Source organism: Mustela nigripes, chromosome 6, assembly GCF_022355385.1.
Source record: "Mustela nigripes isolate SB6536 chromosome 6, MUSNIG.SB6536, whole genome shotgun sequence".
Lineage (NCBI taxonomy): Eukaryota > Metazoa > Chordata > Mammalia > Carnivora > Mustelidae > Mustela > Mustela nigripes.
Window position 1 is genome coordinate 128,229,309 of NC_081562.1, and position 25,215 is coordinate 128,254,523.

The 25,215-nt window shown below is 41.6% G+C and overlaps 1 protein-coding gene across 9 annotated transcripts in view; it reads right to left on the bottom strand.

Annotated features, from left to right (window-relative positions):
- Positions 1 to 24,239, bottom strand: part of MLLT10 (MLLT10 histone lysine methyltransferase DOT1L cofactor) — a 234,646-nt gene extending 210,407 nt beyond the window's left edge. For 3 of the 9 annotated variants that reach the window (XM_059404201.1, XM_059404206.1, XM_059404195.1), the window contains exons 1-3: positions 23,946 to 24,238; positions 23,526 to 23,685; positions 20,205 to 20,284 (exon numbers count right to left, since the gene is read on the bottom strand). In XM_059404201.1, the coding sequence (XP_059260184.1) occupies positions 20,205 to 20,284; positions 23,526 to 23,685 (240 nt within the window). In that variant the 5' untranslated portion in view covers positions 23,946 to 24,238. Of the gene's footprint in view, positions 1 to 409; positions 581 to 20,204; positions 20,285 to 23,525; positions 23,686 to 23,817; positions 23,896 to 23,945 lie in introns of those variants that run through there. The other 6 variants (XM_059404200.1, XM_059404199.1, XM_059404205.1 and 3 more) reach the window with 5 other exon arrangements.
- Positions 24,240 to 25,215: the final 976 nt, after the last annotated feature.

A 25,215-nucleotide genomic window follows, 5' to 3' on the forward strand; every position in this document is an offset into this window, starting at 1 on the left:
GCAATGGAGTGATCACAGTTTTTGCAATGGCACTACTGATCCCAGAGCAATGGAGTGATCACAGTTTTTGCAATGGCACTACTGATCCCAGAGCAATGGAGTGATCACAGTTTTAAATGCTGAAAGTGGATCAAATAGAATGAAAACTGAAAAAATTTTGGATTTGCCCATTTGAAGTTAACAGCAAAATCAATAGTTGTGGACTTAAGAGCCAATGTAATGGTATCAAAGGTGAATAAACAGGAGTTTGTGACATCTTACCCACTTATTTATCCCCAAACTTTTTTCAGAAAATGATCTGAGGCAGCCTACAGAAAAACAACCTGTATTTTAACAACAAAAAGTAAAAAAATGAACATTGAAAGCCAGTATGAAGGACATCCCCCTGATATAGGGAAACTGCTCTTACCCCTGACTCCAACTATGTAGTTCTAGTGAGGGTTGCCATTCACAGTACCCTCCCCACTCCAGCCACAGGGATGATGGGTACATGATCCAAGACAGGCCAATCAGAGTCCTTCCCAGGATTCTTCAAGAGAGCCCCTTCTTCTGGTAGAAGGGGCTGGGAAGATGAGAGCCAAGAGCTGCCAGCAGTCATGGTTCCAGCCTCATGAAGTAGTGAGTCTGTAGTATGAGAGAATGAAATCAACACGCAGAGAAACAGAGATAAGAGGTGAAGTCCTAAACCCCACAGGAGGAGGAGGAAGAAACAAATATACTAATAATCAGATTAATACTACTGATATAACTAAAGACCAGATTTGGTTCTGGGCTGGCTGGTAGCCAGGACAAAAAGAAAAACAGAATGTGTATCCAGGAGCTATCAAAAAGGAGGAAATATACCAGGATCCTCAAGGGAGTCAATTTTCCTGAAGCTAAATTATTAAAAGAATTTCTTATACATGGACTTCTATATAAGGGTCACTGAGAGACAAAATGGACAAGTGTCCATGATGAGAATAGTTTAGCAAATGCAGATCCCATATGTTATTGCTTAAAATGACAACTAAGTTGTATCATAATCGTTATGCACCACTAAGAGGCTAGACTATAATAGACAACTAAAGTGGAATTGTCAACTACAGCTTTATTCTTCCAGGAAGCTTGCTAGTAAAAGAGAAAAGACAAAAAATGAAAGGTGAAAAACGTATAGGGAAAGCAGAATCCACAGGAAAATTCAAAAATGTGTGTGGAGTAGGGGGGAAAAAACTCAAGAAGGAACACACTAAACAGCAAAACAAGAGCCTGGAAGAAATGGTAAAAGACCATATCACAGGCACAGATAGTGAATTCCACTTAAAAACTACCTGCTCCCCCCCTCCTAGATCTCCATAAAGCTACAAACAGAAAAAGAACTTAAGAGAAGACAACAGTTATAAAACTTCAGAAGCTAGAAAGGAGATTAGTAGTAAATGACTTAACAAATCAGAAAAGGTTGTTGTAGTACGATAAGCCCAAAAGCAATGTATCTTGGAATATACGGCAACAACTAGAGGAACTTTAGGTACCAGGCATCAGGGTAGGGAGTCACACATCACAGGTGGTAGGTAGTACATGTATCCAAAAGGAATAGGCTCAGGGGAAGCTAAAAATAAGAGACGGAATACACTCTGAAAAACAACTGAACTTCCCATTCATCTCCTTCACAACTACCCCTATCCTGGAAAACTGCAGAAAGGGTAAATGAGGAAACCTGGGCTTGGGAATACCAGGAACAGCTAAGAAAAGGTGTACCATACCAGAAAAAGAAGAATTAACGAAAAATCTAACTGTAAATCGTGAAATTCCAGCAAACATGGCTCAAAGGATATTGAATAACCAGGCTAGTCAATCCCAAACATATGTCTGGAAGATTTCCCTCTCATTCAGTTAACCAGCTGATAGTCTCCTAATACAAGAATCCAGTTAGATCACCTATAAGGAAACTAATCAGCAACAATCTCTGCCCATACACACACAGTTTTCAATCAACTCATGAGTAGTCTATCTTAAATTCAAATAGGTAGGGCGCCTGGGTGGCTCAGTGGGTTAAGCCGCTGCCTTCGGCTCAGGTCATGATCTCGGGGTCCTGGCATCGAGCCCCTCGTCGGGCTCTCTGCTCAGCGGGGAGCCTGCTTCCTCCTCTCTCTCTCTGCCTGCCTCTCTGCCTGCTTGTGATCTCTGTCTGTCAAATAAATAAATAAAATCTTTAAAAAAAAAAAATTCAAATAGATGTCTGAGAGTCACCACATTTTTAAACAAGGTCTCTAACAAGACAGACCAAGACAATGATACAAAGGAATTCTGAGGAAGAGTCCTAGTAGCAGACAAATACTTCAGAAAACTGAAACAAAATTAAAAAAAAAAAAAAAAACCCTTCTGATTAATATCCTCAGTGAAGAGAAAAACTGCATCCAAAAAACATTCCTTACTCATAGAATGGAAAAACCAATATTGTTGAGTATCCTTACTACCCAAAGCAGGCTACAATCCCTAACAAAACAGCAACAGGTTTCACATAACTATTTTTTTTTTTTAAAGATTTTATTTATTTATTTGACAGAGAGAAATCACAAGTAGATGGAGAGGCAGGCAGAGAGAGAGAGGGAAGCAGGCTCTCCGCTGAGCAGAGAGCCCAATGCGGGACTCGATCCCAGGACCCCGAGATCATGACCTGAGCCGAAGGCAGCGGCCCAACCCACTGAGCCACCCAGGCGCCCCTCACATAACTATTATAAAACTAAAATTTGTATGGAACCACAAAAGACTCCAAATGGCCAAAGCAATCTTGAGAAAAAAAACCAAAGCTGAAGGCATCACAATCCCAGATTTCAAGACATACAATGCTGTAATAATCAATACAGTATGGTCCTGGTACAAAAACGGTCAAACAGATCAATGGAACTGAAGAGAGAGCACAGAAATAACTCCAAGCTTTTATGGTCAATTAATCTACAACAAAAGAAGAAAGTATATACTATGGGAAAAAGACATTCTCTTCAACAAATGGTGCTGGGGAAACTGGACAGCTATATGCAAAAGAACAAAACTGGACCGCTTTCTTAGTCACACACAAAAATAAACTCAAAATGGATTAAAGACCTAAATGTGGGGCGCCTGGGTGGCTCAGTGGGTTAAGCCGCTGCCTTCGGCTCAGGTCATGATCTCAGGGTCCTGGGATCGAGTCCCGCATCGGGCTCTCTGCTCAGCAGGGAGCCTGCTTCCCCCTCTCTCTCTGCCTGCCTCTCCATCTACTTGTGATTTCTCTCTGTCAAATAAATAAAATCTTTAAAAAAAAAAAAATAATAAAAAAAAAAAAAAAATAAAGACCTAAATGTGAGATGTGAAACCAGAAAACTCTGAAGAAAACACTGGCAGTTAACATCTCTGACATCAGCCAGACAAACATTTTTCTAGATATGCCTCCTCAGGCAAGAGAAACATAAGCAAAAATAAATCTCTGGACTACATCAAAATAAAACACTTTTACACAGCAAAGGAAAACCGCAACAAAATGAAAAGGCAACCCACTGAATGGGAGAAAATATCTGCAAATGATATATCTTATTGATAAAGGATTAATATCCAAAATATTTAAAGAATAGGGGCACATGGCTGGCTCAGTAGGTAGAGCATGTGACCCTTAAGCTCAGGGTCATGAGTTTAAGGCCCATGTTGAATGTGGAGCCAACTTAAAAAAATAGAAAATAAAAGAGATATACAAAATTTTAAGAAGAAGAAGAAGAAGAACAACAACAACAACTTCTACAACGCAACACCAAAATACCCAATTAAAAAGTGAGCAGGGAAAAAAAAAGACTAGAGCTGAGGAACCTGAGTGGTTCAAGCCGTGGAGCAAGTGACTCTTGATATCAAGGTCGTGAGTTCGAGCCACACACAGGATACAGAGATTACTTAAAACTAAAATCTTGATGTTCTATGGTGAGTGCTGTGAAGTATGTAAACCTGGAGATTCACAGACCTCTGGGGCTAATAATATATTATATGTTTATAAAAAAATTAAAAAATAATTTAATAAAATCTTTTTTTTTAAGGTTTAATTATTTATTTTACAGAGAGAGAGAGAGATCACAAGTAGGCAGAGAGAGAGAGGGAAGCAGGCTCCCTGCTGACAAGAGAGCCCGATGTGGGGCTCAATCCCAGGACTCTGAAATCATGACCTTAGCCGAAGTCAGAGGCTTTAACCCACTGAGCCACCCATTTTTCTTTTTCTTGAAAAAGAAAAATGAGTACCTGAAATATTTTTCCAAATAAGACACACAGATGGTCAACACATACATGAAAAGACGCTCTAAATCACTCATCATTAAATGTAAATTTAATTAAGTGTAAATTAAAACCACAATGAGATATCACTTTACACTAGTCAAATGGCTAGTATCAAAAACATAAGAAATAACAAGTGCTGGGAAGGATATGGCATAAAAGGAACACCTGTGCACTGTTGATGGAATAAATTGGTGCATACACTGTGGAAAACAAAATGGAAATTCCTCAAAAATTAAAAGCAGATTACCACAGGGCACCCGGCATCCGACTCTTGACTTTAGTTCAGGTCACAATATCACAGTCAGGAGACCAAGCCCTGCATCAGGCTCCACACTCAGAGGGTAATCTGCTTAAGATTCTCTCTCCCCCTTTACTCTTCCCCCAACTTGTACATGTACTCTCTCTCTAATAAGTAAATAAAATTTAAAAAACAAAACAGATTACCATATGATCTAATAATTCCACCACTGACTATTTTATCAAGAGAAAATGAAAACACGAATCCAAAAAAATATATGCACCTTTATGTTTATTGCAGCATTATTTACAATAACCAAGATACAGAAGTGATTCAAGTGTCCATGAATAAAGAACATGCAGTGTGTGTACACACACATACACACACACAATGAAGAATAACTGAGCAATTTAAAAAAAAATAAAGAGAGACCCTGCCATTTGCAAAAACAGGGATGGATCTAGAAAGTATTACGCTAAGTAATCTAAGTCAGAGAAAGACAAATACTACATAATTTTGTTTGTATGTTGGGATCTAAACACAACAAATGAAAGAACAAAGAAAATAAAAACAGACCCATAAATACAGAAAACTGGTGGTTGCCTGAGGGAATGGGCAACATGGGTGACAAGGGAGTAGAAGGTACAGACTTCCAGTTACAGAATGAATTAAGTCGCAGGGATGAAAAGGCACAGCATAAGGAACACGGTCAGTTATTGTGTGGTAATAGTATTATACAGTGACAGACGATAGCTATATTTGTGGTGAGCATAGCATACCATAGAGAATTGTGGAATCACTATATTGTACACCTAAAACTAATGTAACGCTATGTGTCAACTACACTTCAATTTAAAAAATAAATAAATAAATACCACATCCAAGAAATAAGAACACGGAGAGGGGCGCCTGGGTGGCTCAGTGGGTTAAAGCCTCTGCCTTCGACTCAGGTCATGATCTCAGGGTCCCGGAATCGAGCCCCACATCAGGGTCTCTGCTCAGCAGGGAGCCTGCTTCCTCCTCTTTCTGCCTGCCTCTCTGTCTACATGTGATCTCTGTCAAATAAATAAATAAATAATCTTTAAAAAAAAAAAAAAAAGAAAGTTAATAAAGAACAGAGTATAAAGGAGCCCTTGGAAATGACAAGTATAATGCACCCTAGAAAATTAAGTGAAGGGGTGCCTGGGTGGCTCAGTCATTAAGCATCTGCCTTCGGCTCAGGTCATAATCCCAGGATTCTGTGATGTAGCCCCACATTAGGCTCCCTGCTCAGCGGGAACCCTGCTTCTCCCTCTCTCACTCCCACTACTTGTGTTCCCGCTCTCCCTGTTTCTCTCTGTCAAATAAATACATAAAATCTTAAAAATAAATAAATAAATAAAAAGGAAAAGAAAAATTTAAGGGAAGGTTAGAAAACAAAGTAAGGAACTGCCTCAGAAAATAGGAGGAAAAAAGGTAATTTAAACAAAAAATATTAAAAATTGGAAAATTAGTTCAAAGATTCAATAACCAAATAAAAAAAACATACAGAAAAAGAAAAACAGAACAGAGCAAATCATCAAAGAAATCCTTCAAGAAAAATGTTATCATTAACTGAACTTGTGTTCCCTAACATGATTTTACCAAATCAAAAGGGCCACTGAATACCATGAAAAATACAGAAATAACCTGGATTTAAAAAAAAAAAAAAATCCAGGGGCGCCTGGGTGGCTCAGTGGGTTAAGGCCTCTGCCTTCAGCTCAGGTCATGATCTCAGGGTCCTGGGATCGAGCCCCGCATCGGGCTCTCTGCTCGGCAGCGAGCCTGCTTCTTCCCTCTCTCTCTGCCTGCCTCTCTGCCTACTTGTGATCTCTCTCTATCAAATAAATCAATAAAATATTAAAAAAAAAAAAAATCCAGAGAAAACAATCACATTTCTAATACAAGGTATTAGAAATGAGAACTTTACTGGATCTCAAACAGAAACACTGAACCTAAAAAGCAAATCACCAAAATTCTGAATGAAAATTATTTCCAGGGGCCCCTGGGTGGCTCAGTCAGTTAAGGGTTTATCTTTGGCTCAGGTCATGATCCCAGGGCCCTAGGATGGAGTTAAGCACTGGGTTCCCCACTCAGTGGAGAGCGTACTTCTCCTTCTCCCACTGCCCCTTCCCCCCCAATGCATGCTCTGTCTCGCAAAAAAAAAAAAAAATTAAATTAAAAAAAAAAAAAAAAAAAGAGGGTGGCTCAGGTAAGTGTCTGACTTTGACTCAGGTCATGATCTCCAGGTCCTGGGACTGAATCTCGTATCAGGCTCCCAGCTCAGCAGGGAGTCTGTTTCTCCCTCTACCTCTGCCTATCGCCCTGCTTATGCTTTCTCTCTGTATCTCTCTGTCTCAAATGAATAAATAAAACCTTAAAAAAAGAAAAAAGAAAATGGTTTCCAACCAAGAATTCTGTATTTAGCCAAGCTATCAATCAAGATGGTAAAAGCTACCAATTTTATCAAACATATAAAAACATTAAAAAATTATTTCTTACACACCATTTCCTATGAAGCTACTAGAGGTGCCCACTAAAACAAGAAAACAGACCATTAAAGATGCAGCAACAGGGAGGATGAAGCATTATAAAACAGAATCCAAAATAAGCAAGAAATAAACTCATAAGATGATAGTGAAGGAAAGATCCCGCCTAAAAAGAAACCAGCACAGATGACAGCAGGAAGATGGTACCCAGAAGATCTACTAGTTAAAAAGGAAAGGAGGAAGAGGGAAAAGTGGAGGAGAGAGAGGAGGCAGCAGAAGGGGAGACAAGAGGAGGGGGAGGGAAGGAGAGAAGGAAAAGGGAAGAAGATGGAAAGAGTGTAGAGAAGAGAGGAAAAGGAAAAGTGAACTCATGGAAAATTTTACTAACAGACTACCTACATCATTAATCATTTGAAAGTTTATATGAAAAAGCAACTGGAGTATATAGGAAGATTTAACCTTAAATAAAGGACATAAGAGGACACCTGGGTGGCTCAGTCTGTTAAGCATCTGCCTTTGGTTCAGGTCAGATCATAGACAGGGCCCTCATAGAGCTCCTTGCTCAGCAGGGAGCCTGCTTCTGCCTCGGCCTGCTACTCCCCCTGCTTGTGCTTTCACTCCCTCTCTCTCTCTTTGACAAATAAAGTCTTAAAAAATAAATCTTTTTGAAAAGCATCTAGGGGTGCGTGGGTGGCTCAGTTGGTTAAGCCGTTGCCTCCAGCTCAGGTCATGATCCCAGGGTCCTGGGATCGAGTCCCTCTTCGGGCTTCTTGCTCGGCAGGGAGCCTGCTTCTCCCTCCACCTCTGCCTGCTGCTCTGCCTGCTTGTGCACTAGTGCACCCTCTCTCTCTTGCTCTCTGACGAATAAATAAATAAAATCTTTTTTAAAAAATAAAAATAAAAAATAAAAAAGCATCTAAAGAAACAATATAAGGAAAATGAAAATATAAGACCATTACTAATCCCAAGGAAATAAAAAAAAATCAGGAGACTTTTGGCTGACAAATAAACAAAATATTTAGATAATAAAGTATTACTGTTTAACACCAGTGATTTAATGAAAATTTGTGATATACTAAAAGGCAACTACTAAAACTAATATGTCAAGAATAGCTGCTTATAGGGGCACCTAGCTGGCTCAGTTGGCAGAGCACACAACTCTTTTTTTTTAAGATTTTATTTATATGACAGAGACAGCGAAAGAGAGAACACAGAAGGGGGGGGGGGGGGGGGAGAGGGAGAAGTGGACTCCCTGCTGAGAGGAGCCTGACAAAGACACACAGACGCCGGGCTCGATCCCAGGAGCCTGGGATCATGACCGGAGCTGAAGGTAGACCCCTAATGACTGAGCCACCTTGGCATCCCAGAGCACACAACTCTTAATCCTGATATGAGAGTTCAAGCCCAATGAGGGGTTTGGAGATTACTAAGAAAAATAAACTTCAGGGCGCCTGGGTGGCTCAGTCCGTTGGGCATCTGCCTTTGGTTCAAGTCATGATCCTGGACACTGAGACTGAGGCCCACTTCGGGCTCCCTGCTCATTGCTTCTCCTTCGAACCCTCTCTCCTCTCGTGCGCACTCTTCTGTCTCTCAAATAAATAAATAAAATCTTTTAAAAAAGAAAGAAAGAAAAAGAAAAATAAACTTCAGGGGCACCTAGGTGACTCAGCTGCTCAAGTGTCTGTCTTTGTCTTTGGCTCAGGTCATAATCTCAGGGTCCCGGAATCAAGCTCCATGCTGGCTCTCTGCTCAGTGGGGAGCCTGCTTCTTCCCCTCCCTCTTCCCCCCACCCCTGCCTGAGCACATGCATATGAGCGATCTTCCTCTCTAATAAAATCTTTAAATTTTTTTAAAATATACTTTAGAAAACAATAGCTGCTAGGGCGCCTGGGTGGCTCAGTGGGGGTTAAAGCCTCTGCCTTCGTCTCAGGTCATGATCCCAGAGTCCTGGGACTGAGCCCCCTTATCACGCGCTCTGTTCAGCAGGGAGCCTGCTTCCTCCTCTCTCTCTCTCTGCCTGCCTCTCTGCCTACCTGTAATCTCTGTCTGTCAAATAAAATAAATAAAATCTTTAAAAAAAAAAAAAAAGAAAGAAAAAAAAGAAAAGAAAACAATAGCTGCTTATACTTTCTTTTTAGAAATATGGAAGTAAACACCAGAAGGAGCAGCCAAAAGAGGTTGCTTCTGGGCAATGAGATTAGATTTCAAGAGCCAAACAGCAAAGTACTGTTTGCTTTGTGTGAGAAGTTTTTGGTAACACCTGACTTTGACTATGCATTTATTACTTTAATAAACATGGAAAAAAAATCTTAAAAAAAAAGAAATTAAATCTAAACTTAAAAAAAGGGGGCGCCTGGGTGGCTCAGTGGGTTAACTCTGCCTTTGGCTCAGGTCAGGATCTCAGGGTCCTAGAATCAAGCCCTACCTACATCCGGCTCTCTGCTCAGCAGGGAGCCTGCTTTCCCTCTCTGTCTACTTTTGATCCCTGTCTGTCAAATAAATAAATAAAATCTTAAAAAAAAAAAAAAAGGAATAAATAGATACCATATGCTGGGCAAGGTATCTAAATATTCCTATGATTTCATTTCTCTTACTAGTTGCATAGACACGTTAGAAAAGGATAAAACAAGTGTTAAGCACCTACTTCATGTCAGACATTATGCTAGGCTTTTCTCATAGTAATTAAGAATCAAGAGAGACAACAGGAACTGACCATTTACTATTTTATCTATGGTATTAAGCACTAACTCTGTTAACTTTCCAAAAACACCTCTTTTGGGGCACCTGGGTGGCTCACTGGGTTAAGCCTCTGCCTTGGGTTCAGGTCATGATCTCAGAGTCCTGGGATTGAGCCCAACTCTCGGTGCGGAGCCTGCTTCCCCCTCTCTTTCTGCCTGCCTCTCTGTGTCCATGCATATGTTCCTGCTCTCGCTGTCTCTTTCTCTGTCAAATAAATAAATAAAAACATTTTAGGGGCGCCTGGGTGGCTCAGTGGGTTATAGCCTCTGCCTTCAGCTCGGGTCATGGTCCCAGGGTCCTGGGATCGAGCCCCGCATCGGGCTCTCTGCTTGGCAGGGAGCCTGCTTCCCTGCCTCTCTGCCTGTTTGTGATCTCTATCAAATAAATAAATAAAATCTTTAAAAAGAAAATAAAAAAATAAAGTATACAAGCTTTTAATTATATATGAAATTTTAAAACTGCAATTGTCTTCTTGCACTCAGAATCAAAGATATATAAATCTGAAAACAATTTTTAATTATGTAGATAAAGGTTAATCTCCAGTACCAGAAATAAAAAAAAAAAAAGCTGAGGTTCCTGGGTGGCTCAGTGGGTTAAAGCCTCTGCCTTTGGCTCAGGTCATGACCCCAGGGTCCTAGGATAGAGCTCCGCATCGGGCTCTCTGCTCAGCGGGGAGCCTGCCGCCTCCTCTCTCTGCCTGCCTCTCTGCCTACTTGTGATCTCTGTCAAATGAATAAATAAAATGTTTAAAAAAAACAAGAAAGAAAGAAAAGAAAAGCTAAAAAAATGAGTATTAGTTGAAGCCAAGGCAGTAAATGAAGATACCTGACCTATTATATACCTCAGAGACTGGAATTGACTATGACACTAGCACAGACCCTAGACACACACACACAAAAGAAGTTCTAACTGGGTTCCCTGCACAAGGACAAGAACTGCTAAAGGCCTATTAAACAACCAAAGGGGAATGAATCTATCATAGAAAAACATGGCCTAGGGGGCACCTGGGTTAAAGCCTCTGCCTTTGGCTCAGGTCATGATCCCAGGTCGTGGGTACAAGCCCCACATCGGGTTCTCTGCTCGGCAGGGAGCCTGCTTCCTCCTCTCTCTCTCTGCCTGCCTCTCTGCCTACTTGTGATCTCTGTCAAATAAATAAGTAAAATCTTTAAAAAAAAAAAAAAAAGAAAAAAGAAAAACAGGGCCTAGACTGGTAAGACTAGAGAAGGTGCCCTGAAGTGGGATGCTGGTTCTGAACATAAGTAGAGGGGTCACTCTAGAAAAACCAGAAACTCAGTTGATGCTGACAGTGTGTGGTACCCAAAAATCCATTATCTAAAGGGCACCAGATTCCAGTCAAGAAACAAACTTAAAAATTACTCTGGAGCAGTGAACCCCAGTAGGCAAACTCTGACAGAGTCTGGTTACCAACTCCAAAACCATTCTACAGTTCTTCCGTCCTAACAAAATGCCCATTTTATTCAGTTCTTCAACTGACCCATATTTTGAAGTCTAACAATGAAAAGTCAACAAAATTAAGCAAAATGTATTGACTGGGACTTCAGGAAAACAAGAAAAGAAGTCAGCTGGGAAGAAAATCACTTTTTAACTTTACCATCCCCCCCTTCTACCTGGAACTTCTTTCTGCAGGTCACAATGACTACAGTTCTAGCTGCCATGCTCTGACTATGGGTCACCCCTGAAAATGAAAACCATATGCTAAGGTTGGCATAGTAGGAGTGCAAATAAAGCCTGGTCCCTAATGATATCACAGAGTTGTCAAAAAAGGCTTTAAAAAGCCTTATGAACTCCTTTTAAATTAAAGAATTCATAAATCTGTAAATTCCTGATTTGCAGAAGCTACTGTAATCTCGTCTTTGTTAGGGGCCAAACATGGTTCTTCAAAGACAGCAATGCATAAACTCCCCACAGTTACATCTTTACTGTGCTCCTAGCAGAAAAGGAATCCACAGAAGACAGCAACTCCTGAGAATTAGTTCACAACCAAAAATTACAAAGTATATGAAGATCCCTACACCACCATACTTAACAAAACAAATGAAAGAATTCTAAAATCTCTGAGAAGTATTAAAATTAGTTATTTTTAGGGGTGCCTGGGTGACTCAGTGGTTAAGCCTCTGCCTTCAGCTCAGGTCATGATCCCAGGGTCCTGGGATCCAGCCCTGCATCAGGCTCTCTGCTCAGCGGGGAGCCGGCTTCCTCCTACCCTTTCTCTGCCTGCCTCTCTGCCTACTTGTGATCTCTGTCAAATAAATAAAATCTTAAAAATAGTAAATAAACAAACAAAATTAAAAAATAAAATAAGTTGTTTTTAGTAAGCTCTATGACCAATGTGGAACTTGAACTCATGACTGTGAGATCAAGAACTGCATGCTCCACCAAGTGACCCAACCAGGTGTCCCCAAAATAAATTACGTTTTAAATGTTCAAATAATAAAGGAATATCATCCATAAAGCAACAACAGCAAAATATTATGGAAAAAAAAGGCAGGGCACCTGGGTGGCTCATTCATTAAGCATCTGCCTTCAGCTTAGGTCATGATCCCTTGGTCCTGGTATTGAGCCCCGCATGGGGCTCTCTGCTCGGCGAGAAGCCTGCTTCTCCCTCTCCCACTCCCCCTGCTTGTGTCTCTCTCTGTCAAATAAATAAAATCTTTAAAATAAAAAAAGGCAAAATGAAAAATACAATACATATTGTAGATATGATTCACTCAGAAAAGAAATTCACTGACTGGGTTAACAATAAGCATAAATCTCAAGACAGAACTAAAGAGATTATCCATAATGGAGAGATAAAAATGAGAGAGAGAAAATATGAAAAAGAAATTAAAAAGAAAATATGAAAGAGAAATTAAAAGACACAAAGAGGGGCCCCTGAGTAGCTTAGTCCATTAAGTATCTGCATTCAGCTCAAGTCATGATCCCAGCATCCAAGGATGGAGCCTAAAGTCAGGTTCCCTGCTCAGCAGGAGTCTGCTTCTCCCTCTCCCTGCTCTTGCGTGTGCACGAAGTCTCTCTCATTCACTCTCCCTCTCAAATAAATAAAATCTTTTTTTAATTTAAAAAATAATATAAGATATGAAGAAAATAACAAGAATCCAAAGTACATACCTAGGTAATAATTCCAGAAAAAAATTAAATGCGGTGACACTTGAAGAAAATTTTCCAAGATGAAAAAAAAAAAAAAAAAAAACTGAGTCCACAGAATGAAAAAGCCAATCAACTCTGAAGCAGGATAAGCACTATGTCAACAGATTCTCTATTTATCACAATTAGATACCAGAAGACAAACTAGAATAAAATCTTTACTTACAGAAAAACAACAATGACTCTAGAACTCAAACTAGCATAGAAGAGAGCAAAATAATAATATTCTTAGACACAAAAAGACAAACATAGCTTGCTTACTACTTACTAGATAAACACTGGAGGGGACCCTAGAACTGTGTAAAAATTTTAAAAAAGGAAATGACCCATAAAGCAGCAAGGTAAAAAACTGAGTTGAACAAAATTTTATTCATGTTAATAATAACTGGCAGCTATCTGGCAGCACTGGCTAGCTGCTGCGGCCCAGCATCACAAATATACTGCATATCACTAGTCTGGGAAAAAAATCAAAATAGAGGGTTTGAAATATGCATTCTACTGAATACATACTGCTTTCACACCACTGTAAAGTCAAAAAATCCTAAGTCAGGGGGCCACCTGTTCTATATGACCTCACTTAGATAAGGAATCTCAAAGAACCAGTGTCATAGAAACAGAAAATAGAGTGACGGATGCGAAAGGCAGGGGATGGTGGGTGGGGAAAGGGCATGAGGTGGTCTATCAAAAAGTAAAAAACCTTCCACTTATACACTAAGCTCTGGGAATGGAATATATAGCATGGTGACTATAATTAATAATACTGTATTGTGTATATGAAAGCTATTAAGAGTAAATCTTTTTAAAGTTCTGTGTACATTTGTTTTTAAGTAAGCTTTATACCTAACATGGGGATTAAACTCACAACCCTGAGATTAAGAGTCCTATACTCTACCAACTGAGCCAACCAGATGCCCTAAGAGTGAATCTTTAAAGTTCTAATCAAAAGAAAAGAAAACTACAGGGGCGCTTGGGTGGCTCAGTTAGTTAAGCATCTGCCTTTGGCACAGGTCATGATCCCACAGTCCTGAGATCAGCCCCGCATTGGGGTCCCTGCTCAGGGGGTAGCCTGCTTCTCCCTCTCCCTCTCTTCCTCCTCCCCATGCACGCAAACAACCCAGCCCTGTTCCTGCTCTCTCTAGCTCTCGCTCACTCTCTGAAATTAATAAAATCTTAAAAAAAAAAAAAAAAAAAAAGAAGTTTGTAACTACGTGCGAATGGATGTTAACTAATCTTTTAGTAATCATTTTGCAATATACATATACACATACATATATATAATCAAATCATTACACTGTATACCTTAAATACCTATATTATACCTATACAATGTTATAGATCAATTATATCCCAATGAAACTGAAAAGAACTAGAGAAATGGTCCCAACAGGGGCGCCTGGGTGGCTCAGGCATTAAGCATCTGCCTTCAGCTCGGGTCATGATTGCAGAATCCTGGGATGGAGCCCCACATCCGACTCCGTGCTCCATAGGAAAGCCTGCTTCTCCCTCTCCCACTCCTCCTGCTTGTGTTCCCTCTCTCATTCTCTCTCTCTCTTTCTCTCTGTCAAATAAATAAATAAATCTTTAAAAAAGGAAAAAAAAGAAATGGTCCCTACAGATACCAAAAAGGTAACTCAGACTGGGGAGAGTACAAAAAGTATTTCAACTTCATTTTTTTATTTATTATTTTAAAAAGGCAAGATTTGGGGCAAATATGAAAAATCTACCTTAGTTCATTCTGGATAGGGAATATTTATTTTATGTCCTATAGTCATACTTATTTATGACATACATATTAACATAATTTTACTTAATAAAATTAAATATAAATACACAATACAGTTAAGTATATAGTTCAGATGGTTTTACACATTTATAGTAACTTTTTTGCATTATGTATTTTCATTAAGCAAAAATTAAAAAATAAAATGTGGAGGAGCCTGGTGGCTCAGTCAGTTAAGCATCTGCCTTCAGCTCAGGTCATGATCCCAGGAGGTCCTGGGATCAAGCCCCACACTGGGCTCCTTCATTGGTGGGGAGCCTGCTTCTCCCTCTCCCTCTGCCTGCCACTCCCCCTTGCTTGTGGTCGCTCTCTCTGTCAAATAAATAAAATCTTTTAAAAAAAAATGTGCAACCCTAGGTCAATCCCTAAAATCTTGATTCACATTCCACTAGCAGTTCTTCCCCAACAATGTTAAGAAGCCAGGAAGAACTCTAATAAAAAGAGGCAGAACAGTAGGAAAAAGTTACATCTCACCTCCTGTAGAAACAGTCTTTTCATCTAGAGCTAGAGTAGCAAAACCTAAATAATGCAAATTATTTTTTTTTAAGATTTTATTTATTTATTTGACAGAGAGATCACCAGTAGGAAGAGAGGCAGGCAGAGAGAGAGGAAGGGAAGCAGGCTCCCCACTGAGAGCCCCATGTGGGGCTTGAACCCAGGACCCTGAGATCATGACCTGAGCCAAAGGCAGAGGCTTAACCCACTTAACACACTTAAGCCACCCAGGCGTCCCAATAATGCAAATTCTTAATGGACTTTTGGCCATTTTATTTTGTTGCACAATCCACTTTCACAATGTTTTCAAAGTAGAATATTTAAAATCTAACATATCCTCTTTAATCCCATTAAAAGTATGTAAATGTTATAAATGTATGTATAAATGTATAAATGTTATATAAACATTTCCAGTAAGTCTCTTCAGCCCAAGATAATTAAGAACAAATACCCATTAAATACAAAATAGTCATCAGAGGTTTAACCTCTAACCACCCGAGTGTGGTTACTAAACAATGTTAAGATAAATCAAAAATCGGGGCGCCTGGGCGGCTCAGTGGGTTAAGCCGCTGCCTTCGGCTCAGGTCATGATCTCAGGGTCCTGGGATCGAGTCCCACATCGGGCTCTCTGCTCAGCAGGGAGTCTGCTTCTCTCTCTCCCTCTGCCTCTCTCCCTGCTTGTGCACGCTCTCCCTCTCCTTCAAATGAATAAATAAAGTCCTTTAAAAAAAAACCTCCAGCAAAAATACATGTTCACTTGAGGTAAATAAAGCAATCTTACTGCTGTTACTTTTTTTTTTTTTTAGGATTTTATGTATTTATTTGACAAAGCAGAAGAGCACAAGGAGGGGGAGCAGCAGAGAGAAGAGGAGAAGCAGGCAGACTCTCCAGCAGGGAACCTGTAGCACAGCTTGATCCCAGGACCCTGGGTTCATGACCGCAGTCTAATGCAGACACAACCGAAAAAGCCATCCTGGTGCCCCATCAGGTACTTTTTCTGAACAATGAGTGCCAACCTACAAAGAGTCTCCCCTAAAAACCAACAAAATTCGGAGTGCCTGAGTGGCTCAGTGGGTTAAGCCTCTGCCTTCAGCTCCGGTCATGATCTCAGGGTCCTGGGATCAGGCCCTGCATTGGGCTCTCTGCTCTGCGGGGAGCCTGCTTCTGCCTCTCTGCCTGCTTAGGATCTCTGTCAAATAAATAAATAAAATAAAATAAAATAAATTCAATCTCTAACTTTTACTCTCCTCTTTCCTTACTTGTTCAATATGCAGTCTAATCCTACAATCTCTACTCTGTTCAGTACCTATAATGGAGAGTTCTGCCCAAAGGAACTACAACTGCGGTCTCAGAAACTTTTCTCAGTTCTTCAGTATCCTTATCGCAATGTCACTATCAACTATTCCTTCCTGAGAAACCAACTCTTACTACTGCAGGCTCTCCTCTCTTGACAGTTTATTTTCTATGCTTCGTAACTTGTTCTCTTACTCTCCCCAAGTGTGGATATTTACCATAGCTGGCTTCATTTTTCTTTTCTCTAACAACAACAAAAAAATAATGTCATTTGGTTCCCAGTCTTCCTTCTATGCAGCTCCAACTCTCTAACTTGACTCCATTACTTCAATTCTAAATTTCCACTGAAAAACCCTAGCATCATCAAAACCAACAGGCCCAATTTTAGTATATGTGCTGCTGAAGCGAGCACAAAAACGAACATGCCCAGAACAGAACTTCCTTCATTCATCAGACTTGCTGTCCTTTCTCTATTACCATTACTCTATGACTATTAATGGTATCATCATTCCAGTGATAAACCTTGATACTAAAAACCATCTCTGATTATTCCCTTCCTTTAACCAATATCCATTTCTGTCATTTCACCCTTCAAAACGCTCCCTCCCTTCCTTCTACTCACATTTTTAGTGTAATATCATCCTAAGTCTTTCGGTTTTTAATCTCCCCCTTCAAATCCATTCTATATACTCCAAACTAATTGTCTGAAATTAGAACTTTATTATTCTGCCAAGGTACTATCAGCTCATAAATCCCTTCTCTGAGAAGTGAGCTATCCCAAACCCAAAGACATCTCTCTGTGTCTAAGCAACCCTATTACCTAGCCATGACTCGTTGGTCCAGCGCTAGGCACCTTATCCAAGTCAACCCAGTTTTGTTTTTTTTTTTTACCCAAAGGAACATGAGAATCAGCATGAGATTTAGTCTCTTGAAACTGGAAACAGAAAATATTAGGAGCTGAAGTATAGTCACTTTCACCATAGGAGGCAATACAGAACATGATGACTGAGAGCTTAATCACAGCCCAGCCTCCAACTAGATATGCATTTCTCTTAAACCATGATGTCTTTATCCATAAAATGAGAACAACAAAATACCTCAAGGTTTGATAAGATGATTAAAGCAGATAATTTTCACAGAACATTTAACATAGAATCTGACAGTAAACAGCCTATAGCAGAGAAAACCTGCAGAAAGGAAAAGAATAAAGCAGACACACAAAAGCAGAAATAAGATTAAGACTAATTCAATTCTTGGGGTACCTGGCTGACTCAGTCAGTAGAGCAACTGACTCCTCATCTCTGGGTCATGAGCTCAACCCCCACCTTGGCAATAGAAATTACTTTTAAAAAAAACAAAGTAATAATTACCAAAAGGGAAGGATTTACTTAAAAAAAAAAAAAAAAAGACTAATTTGGGGCACCTGCGTGGTTCAGTTAAGGGTCTAGCTCTTGGTTTCAGCTCAGTTCATGATGTCATGGGTTGAGGGACAGAGCCCTCAGCTGGCTTCTCGCTCAGTGGGCAGTCTGCTTGAAAGATTCTCTTCCTAGGCTCCTAGGTGGCTCAGTTACTTAAGCTACTGCCTTTCGCTCAGGTCATGAGCCTGGAGTCCCAGGATGAGTCCTGCATTGGGCTCCCAGCTCAGTGGGGAGTCTGCTGACCCTCCCCCGCCATTCTCTCTCTCTCTCATTCTCTCTCAAAATAAATAAATAAAATCTTTTTTTTTTTAAGATTTTATTTATTTATTTGACAGACAGAGATCACAAGTAGGCAGAGAGGCAGGCAGAGAGGAGGAAGCAGACTCCCTGCCAAGCAGAGAGCCCGATGTGGGGCTCGATCCCAAGACCCTGGGATCATGACCTGAGCCGAAGGCGAGGCTTTAACCCACTGAGCCACCCAGGCGCCCCAATAAATAAAATCTTTTTAAAATAAAAAAATAAAAAACATAAAATGCCCTTTTTCTGCTTATTTGGGCTTAAAATCAGTTTTTGTTTCTCACCAAGGACCTTCTCTTTTATAACTACACTATAGGAAATTAAAGTTGCACCTCTTCTTTAAAACCTCCAATGGCCCCCACATCCTAAGAAATAAAGCCAAAATAAAATGTATTCTTCAGTATTTGTAAGTTAACTACCTCAATTCACCTTGGTATCTTGACCATATCCTCAGAAAAAATAAAGGAATTAAAAACGGGCAACAAGAGGCATTTACGGCAAATAATACTGGCTTCCTACCATTCTCCATTCACAGACCTCTTTATCTGACCTCTTCATATCCACCTTCTTATTTTCTCATCTTTTTCTGGCTTTGCTTGAATCTCCTGTGCCATCCCTTGGAACAGCCTCACCTTACAATTAGTGTTTACTAATGAATTAAAGAATAACTTCTTTGGCTTGGTGACCCAACTCCAAAACCATAACATGCTACAAAGAGGAAAAAAACAAAAAGAAGACCTATGTATACATCAAGTCCTGAGATTTATGAGTTCATCCTCTTCTTACTATTTCCCATTATCGTAATGCCAGTATAGCTGTAATTCTGCTACAGTGCATTCTCACACACAAATGAAACATATGAACAGAATACTGCTCTGAGATGCCTGAGTGGCTCAGTTAGTTAAGCAACTGCCTTCAGTTCAAGTTAGGATCCTGGAGTCCCAGGATCAAGTTCTACACTGGGCTCCCTGCTCAGTGGGGAGTCTGTTTCTCCTTCTGACCCACCCCCCCTTCTCTCTCTCAAATAAATAAGTAAAATCTTTAAAAAAAAAAAAGAATACTGCTCTGAGTCTCACAATCCTAGACAGGCTACTTAGCCACTATTTCTGATCAAAAACTGCGTAGACAAAAACAAAAGCTTCCATGCTACCATGTAAACGGAAATTGAAATGTTTGTTTTCTACCTCTGTCAAATCCTCTAGTCAATACCAAAAAGAAGGAACTACCATATTGCAAATGGCAATACTTTTATATGATTAATGAAGATCAAATCTATCTCTCCCTGATATTTCCAAAACGTCAACTGGAAAAAAAAAAAACGCTTTGAGCCAGAAAGAATAAACATACCACCCTCATGACTACAAGAAGTTTACAAGTGTTCAGAAAGAAGATACCCAACCAAGTAAAAAAGGAAAATTTTTATGTTGCTTTGCCAAAGACTGAATGTCTGAAAACACTGAGCATTCAAAGTTAAAACTATACACATGCAGATACAGTAAAAAGAATACAGTGGTTAAAGTTAACTACCTCAATTCACCTTGGTATCTTGACCATATCCTCAGAAAAAATAAAGGAATTAAAAACGGGCAACAAGAGGCATTTACGGCAAATAATACTGGCTTCCTACCATTCTCCATTCACAGACCTGTGACACGCCACAGACAGTGGTTAAACTCGTGTTTTTTTATTAAACAGAACCTAGCAGAATTATCACCTTAACTTCCTTATGTTCTATCGCCAATTTAACCCTTCAACAGCAGAAAGAGCTAAAGCCCAAATATGACTTTATGTTTTATCCATTCAAAGTATCCCCCAACATATACTTATGTGGTTCAATTTGTTTTTCACAGTTTATAAAACTGGTTTAAAACTGTTAAGTCAATATTTGGCCCAAATTCAATATTTGAACAAAAGACCGAAAACCCTTCAAACTGAAACGTAAGTGTGTGGCATACTAAGCTACTCATTTAAGAATTTTAATGTTTCTGATAAACAGTTCTTACCACTCTGGCTGCTCTCTCCTGAGATTCACATTTCCTGCAAAACCATGGTCCAGTGGGTACTTGAACAATGCCATAGCAAGCTATTGGGAAATAAAAGATTTTAAAACATATTAACATTTTTTATATTATGGAAAATAAATACTCTTTCAAAGCCCTCTAAAATAATTACCTCTCAAACTATTCACATAAAAATGCCCATTTTTCAAAGAATGAAAACATATTATTTACCACATATGTTATCACCTAATAAAAACTGCATGACATTTTGGAGTTTAAGATTTTATTTATATATTTGAGAGACAGATTAGAAGAGACAGCACAAGTAGTGGGAAGAGGGCTAAACAGGCTCCCCACTGAGCATGGAGCCCAACATGGGGCTCAATCCCAGGACCCTGAGATCATGACCTGAACCAAAGGCAGATGTTTAACCCACTGAGCCACCCAGACCCTCCTGTATGACTTTTTTTTTTTTTTTTTTTTTTTTGTCAGAGAGAGTGAGCACAGGCAGACAGAGGCAGAGGGAGAAGCAGGCTTCCTGCTGAGCAAGGAGCCCTGACGTGGGACTCGATCCCAGGATGACCTGAGCCGAAGGCAGCCGCTTAACCAACTGAGCCACCCAGGCGTCCCCTGTATGACATATTAATAGAAACATTAAAAGACCAGCCTTTTGTTATTTTAGATAAGCATAACCATTACAAATTATACTTAATATTTTATGATAATGAGAATATTAAGTAAAATTTAACAAAGATTTTTTACAAAGAATAACTCAGAAATTCATTCATTCCTATATCCTGCAATTTAAAGAGCATTTTAGAGATGTCTAATGAAAATATTTCCAAATCGCCTGTCAAAATAAGCACCAAATATTGCAGAAAAGAAAATGAAATGTATTGTTAAACATGACATGCTTCCATTTGTATAAATTGTCCAGAATAAGCAACTCAATAGACGGAAATGTACACTGGTTGCCTAGAATTGGGAGAATTGAGAAGAAATGGAGAGTAACTGTTAATGGGTCCAAGTTTTCTTGTTAGGTTGATGAAAATGTTCTAAAACTGGGGTGCCAGGGGTGGAAGGGATGGGGTGGTTGGGTGACAGATATGGGAAGGGTATATGTTGGAGTGAGTGCTGCATATTGTGTAAGACTTACTGTACCCCTGAAACAAAAATTTTAAAAAATAAAATAAAATTGGGGTGCCTGAATGGTTCAGTCAGTTAAGAGTTCGACTCTTGATTTAGGCTCAGGTCATGATTTCGGAATTGTGAGAATGAGTCTGGCCACCTGCTGAGTGCTGGGCATGGAATCTGCTTAGGATTCTCTCTCCCCCTCTGTAGCCCTCTAACCTTCCTCTTAAAAGAAAATAAAGAGAAAAAGAAAAAAGAAAATGTTCTACAACTGTGTGGTAACTAGATGTAAAACTCTGAGTATACTAAAACCAGTGGACTGTGCACTTTTAGTGGATGAATTGTATGGTATGTGATCACCTTTCAATAAGACCATTATTTTAAAAAGTTTATTTCTAAACTAAATTTCTAGAAATACAATGTGAATATTCCAAAAAGTGATTTTAGTAGATCTAAATTTCATTCTAGTTTAAAAAACTTGATATTTAACTAACTCAAAGTTGCAATTTTCCCAAAAACCTAGAACACTAATAACCAACTGCTATTTTTGGATGAGCTTCCTCTGAGAAAGCTTGCAATATTTTAAATACTGGAAAGCACTAAAAGAATACAAAATCAGCACAAATTTTTCAAACTCCAAAAGCTAAACTTGTAATTCCTCTTAAAATGTGTAAACATGTCAGTGTAAAAACGTCCTAACAGGCAAGAAACACTGCATCAATGTCCAAAAACTTTTCTATTAACCCAGAAGTACTACTTGTAGTCAAAAAAACTTGAAGCTTAAAGGAATGTTATCTATAGTACGACATGACATTACCTATTCCAACTTGATAATTCAGAATCCAATTCCTAAGAAATACCTCCACAAACACCAATGAACACTGTGATGGAAACGCTAATATATCAGCTCTAAAACCTTAAAAATCAGTATCAACATTGTTTTCACTCCTTAAAAGAAGGAAGGTGTGCAACTTTGATGTTTGTCTAAATACAAAGGAGGATAACTGCACTCTGGTATTTAATTCACTATCTCTTAAATATCCCTTACCTATTCTGAGATTTCATTCTAGAAGGAATGCACTTTAAGCCCCTTATGTTTAGGCTTTCTCTCATTCAATAGTATCCTTTCCAATTCACTACTAAATATTTGCATCACTCAATGCCAAATTCAGAAATGGGAAGCAGGGCGGGTTGGTGAGTAACAGAACGAATAGAAGAGACACCCAAAAATTATGTAGGTTGTTTCCTTACCACATGTAATAAATAAAGTCCGAAATTTTAATGGGCAGAAAACTCTCTTACTAGTGTCCTCGGCTTTTTTGTAATATCCAAAAAACTCACCGAATGGAAACACCCAGAAATAAGCTAAGAAGCTCCCCAAGTCACTGGCCGCACCACTACCTCCTCTTCTCTTCAGTCACTTAAGCTGAGGAAGTGGCCAGATGCAGCCTCCACAGCCTCATCCACCAGCGCAGGGCAGCTGAGCCAAGCCACTCCTGCAGCAGCACGACCGCGGCAGCGGAAGGCCACCGTCTTCTCCGCACGACGCTCCCAGTCCGCAGCAGCAGGGTCTCCGCCAGAAAGCTTGGGGTGCAGCAGCGGCGCCTCCCCTCCCTAATCTAAAGCGCCCAGGCAACCCCCTTGCCTCCGCGACCCGCCCCGGCGCAGCGAGTGGCATTCCCGAGCCTGACTCCATGCCACAGGAAGTCTCCAGACACACTGCGGCAGACGGGAGCAGCCAGAGAAGGGGGAGGGGCTTCCGATTCCAAAACCAAACCCACGGCCACCGCGACTCCACCAAGGGGCGCACACCCACCCCCGCCGCCCCCGGAGCGCAGGCCGCGGACCTGCAGCAGCCCCCTCTACGCTCCCCCCTGCCAACCACCGCCCTCGTTAAGTCTCCAGCTCCGGCTCCAGGGGCAGGCGGCGGCCAAATGACACTTGAGAGAGTGAGCGCAGAATCACATGACAGTCCAGGCCACACGCACTTTCTCCCACATGCACAGCCCACACCCCCTCCGCCCCGCCGCGGACCCTCCGAGTCAATCCCGGGCCGCGGAACGGGGCGGGGGCGGGGGCGGGGCGGGGCGGGGGGAGGGGCGGCAGGGGAACTGGCAGTTGCTGCCAGGGTGGGGGAAGCGGTGACGGTTGGGAGAAGGCCGGGTTCGGCCCGGCGGGCGGTTGGGTGTTTACCTTGATGCACCGCGACGCTGCAGCCGTGCCCGTCGCAATAAACCAGCGGGTTCTCGGCCCAGCCTCTCTCGTCTGAGCAAACGCAACAGCCTCCAATCATCTCCTTCATACTATGGGAGACCTCGTCCTCCAGTGACACGGGCCGGTCGCTAGAGACCATCTAAGAGGGAGTTGGGGGGACCATTAAAAAACACATGCAAGCCAATTAGTGCTTCCCCCCGCAGAGCCACCCGCACCCCCGCTCCCTTCCCTACGTCCCCGGCCCCCGCCCGCCGCTCGGCCGCTCGCTCACTCGGGCTTTGCCGCTCAGTCACTCACGTTCCGCACAGGAGTCAGGAGCCATGTCCTTGCTGACTCCCCCCACCTCCCCGCCACCGCCTCCTCCGCCTCCTCCTCCTCCTCGTCTTCTTTCCTCCCCACCTCCACCCGGCCGCTAACGCTGGAGCCCGGAGAGGGCACACATAATCAAGTAGGCCTCCGCACAGGCGCACTGGGGGGGGCTCCCGCTGGGCCAGGGGCAGCCAGGGAGGGGAAGGGGGCTGCGCTTCCTCCTCCGAGCGTCACTCGGCGTGCGCGCCCGCCCTGCGGCCGGCGTGAGGGAGAAGGCCCGGGAGAAGCAAGGCCTGCGTGCGCGCCGCCGCGTCCGGCCCGCAGCCCGGGCCTACCTCCCGGCCCTTTCCCCTCCCCCGCGCCGCTCGCTACCGCCGAGGTGTGCTAGGGGGGGGGGGTGAGTGAAGCCGGCGGCGCGCTGAGGCCGGAACAAGCCTACGAGAGTCCGCGGGGGCGCGCACGCGGGGGCGGGGACGTTGGGGCCGCCTGCTGCAGCGCCGGTCGCGCGGGCTGTGCGTGCACGTCTTGAACCGGCCTCAGAGAGAGGGAGGGGAGGAGGTTGCTGAAGACCGGGAGGGAGGGGTTTTTGTCAGAGTAGCTGGAGGGTACTGACTCCCCTGAAGCATCTGCCTGCATTGAGAACCTACCTGCGGACCTTATCCTCAAGAGCTGGCCGGTGGATAGCAAGAGTAGGGCAAGTATGCCAGCTTCCAAGAAGGGTGCAGTGAAGCATGGCTTCCTGCAGTTGGCCGCACTAACTTCACAGTCCTGCCGAAGCTTCTCCACCCATTAAATTCACATCCTGGACTCTACCCAAAGTTCACGCAGTGGAAGTGCCACCAGATCCGCAGCCCATTTACAGACCACATTGGCCCCCAAGACAAATGAAAGTGCATCACAGAGTGAAGGTCAAAAGCCTGGGTTAGGGTAATACTCGAAAGAAGGAACACCAACGATACCTTCAGGTTGCTGTGTAGGAGTACAAATGGTTGTTAATCAAGAATTAGCAATACAATGTGGTGATCTGGAAAATGCAGTAATATGATACCAAAGAATAAAGGAACCCCAGTTCTAGTCAATCAACAAATGATAACACAAGATAGGAGAGTCCAGGTTTGATTGAGGATTTCTCTGATCCGGCTCTGTACTCCAAATTTACTCTTGAAAATTTTAACGTCACTTATTTTCTTAAGGTGATTTCAGTGGCAGAAAGATGGGAGCTCACTCCTCACAGATAGAAAATGGATTAGGCCTGTCTGAATAGATTAATTAGCCAGATACTACGCAGTTTTGAGCTGTAAAATCTTCCACTGTTGCCCTACCCCCTATGTATCCTTGTAAGCCCAAGGCTGATTTTAGG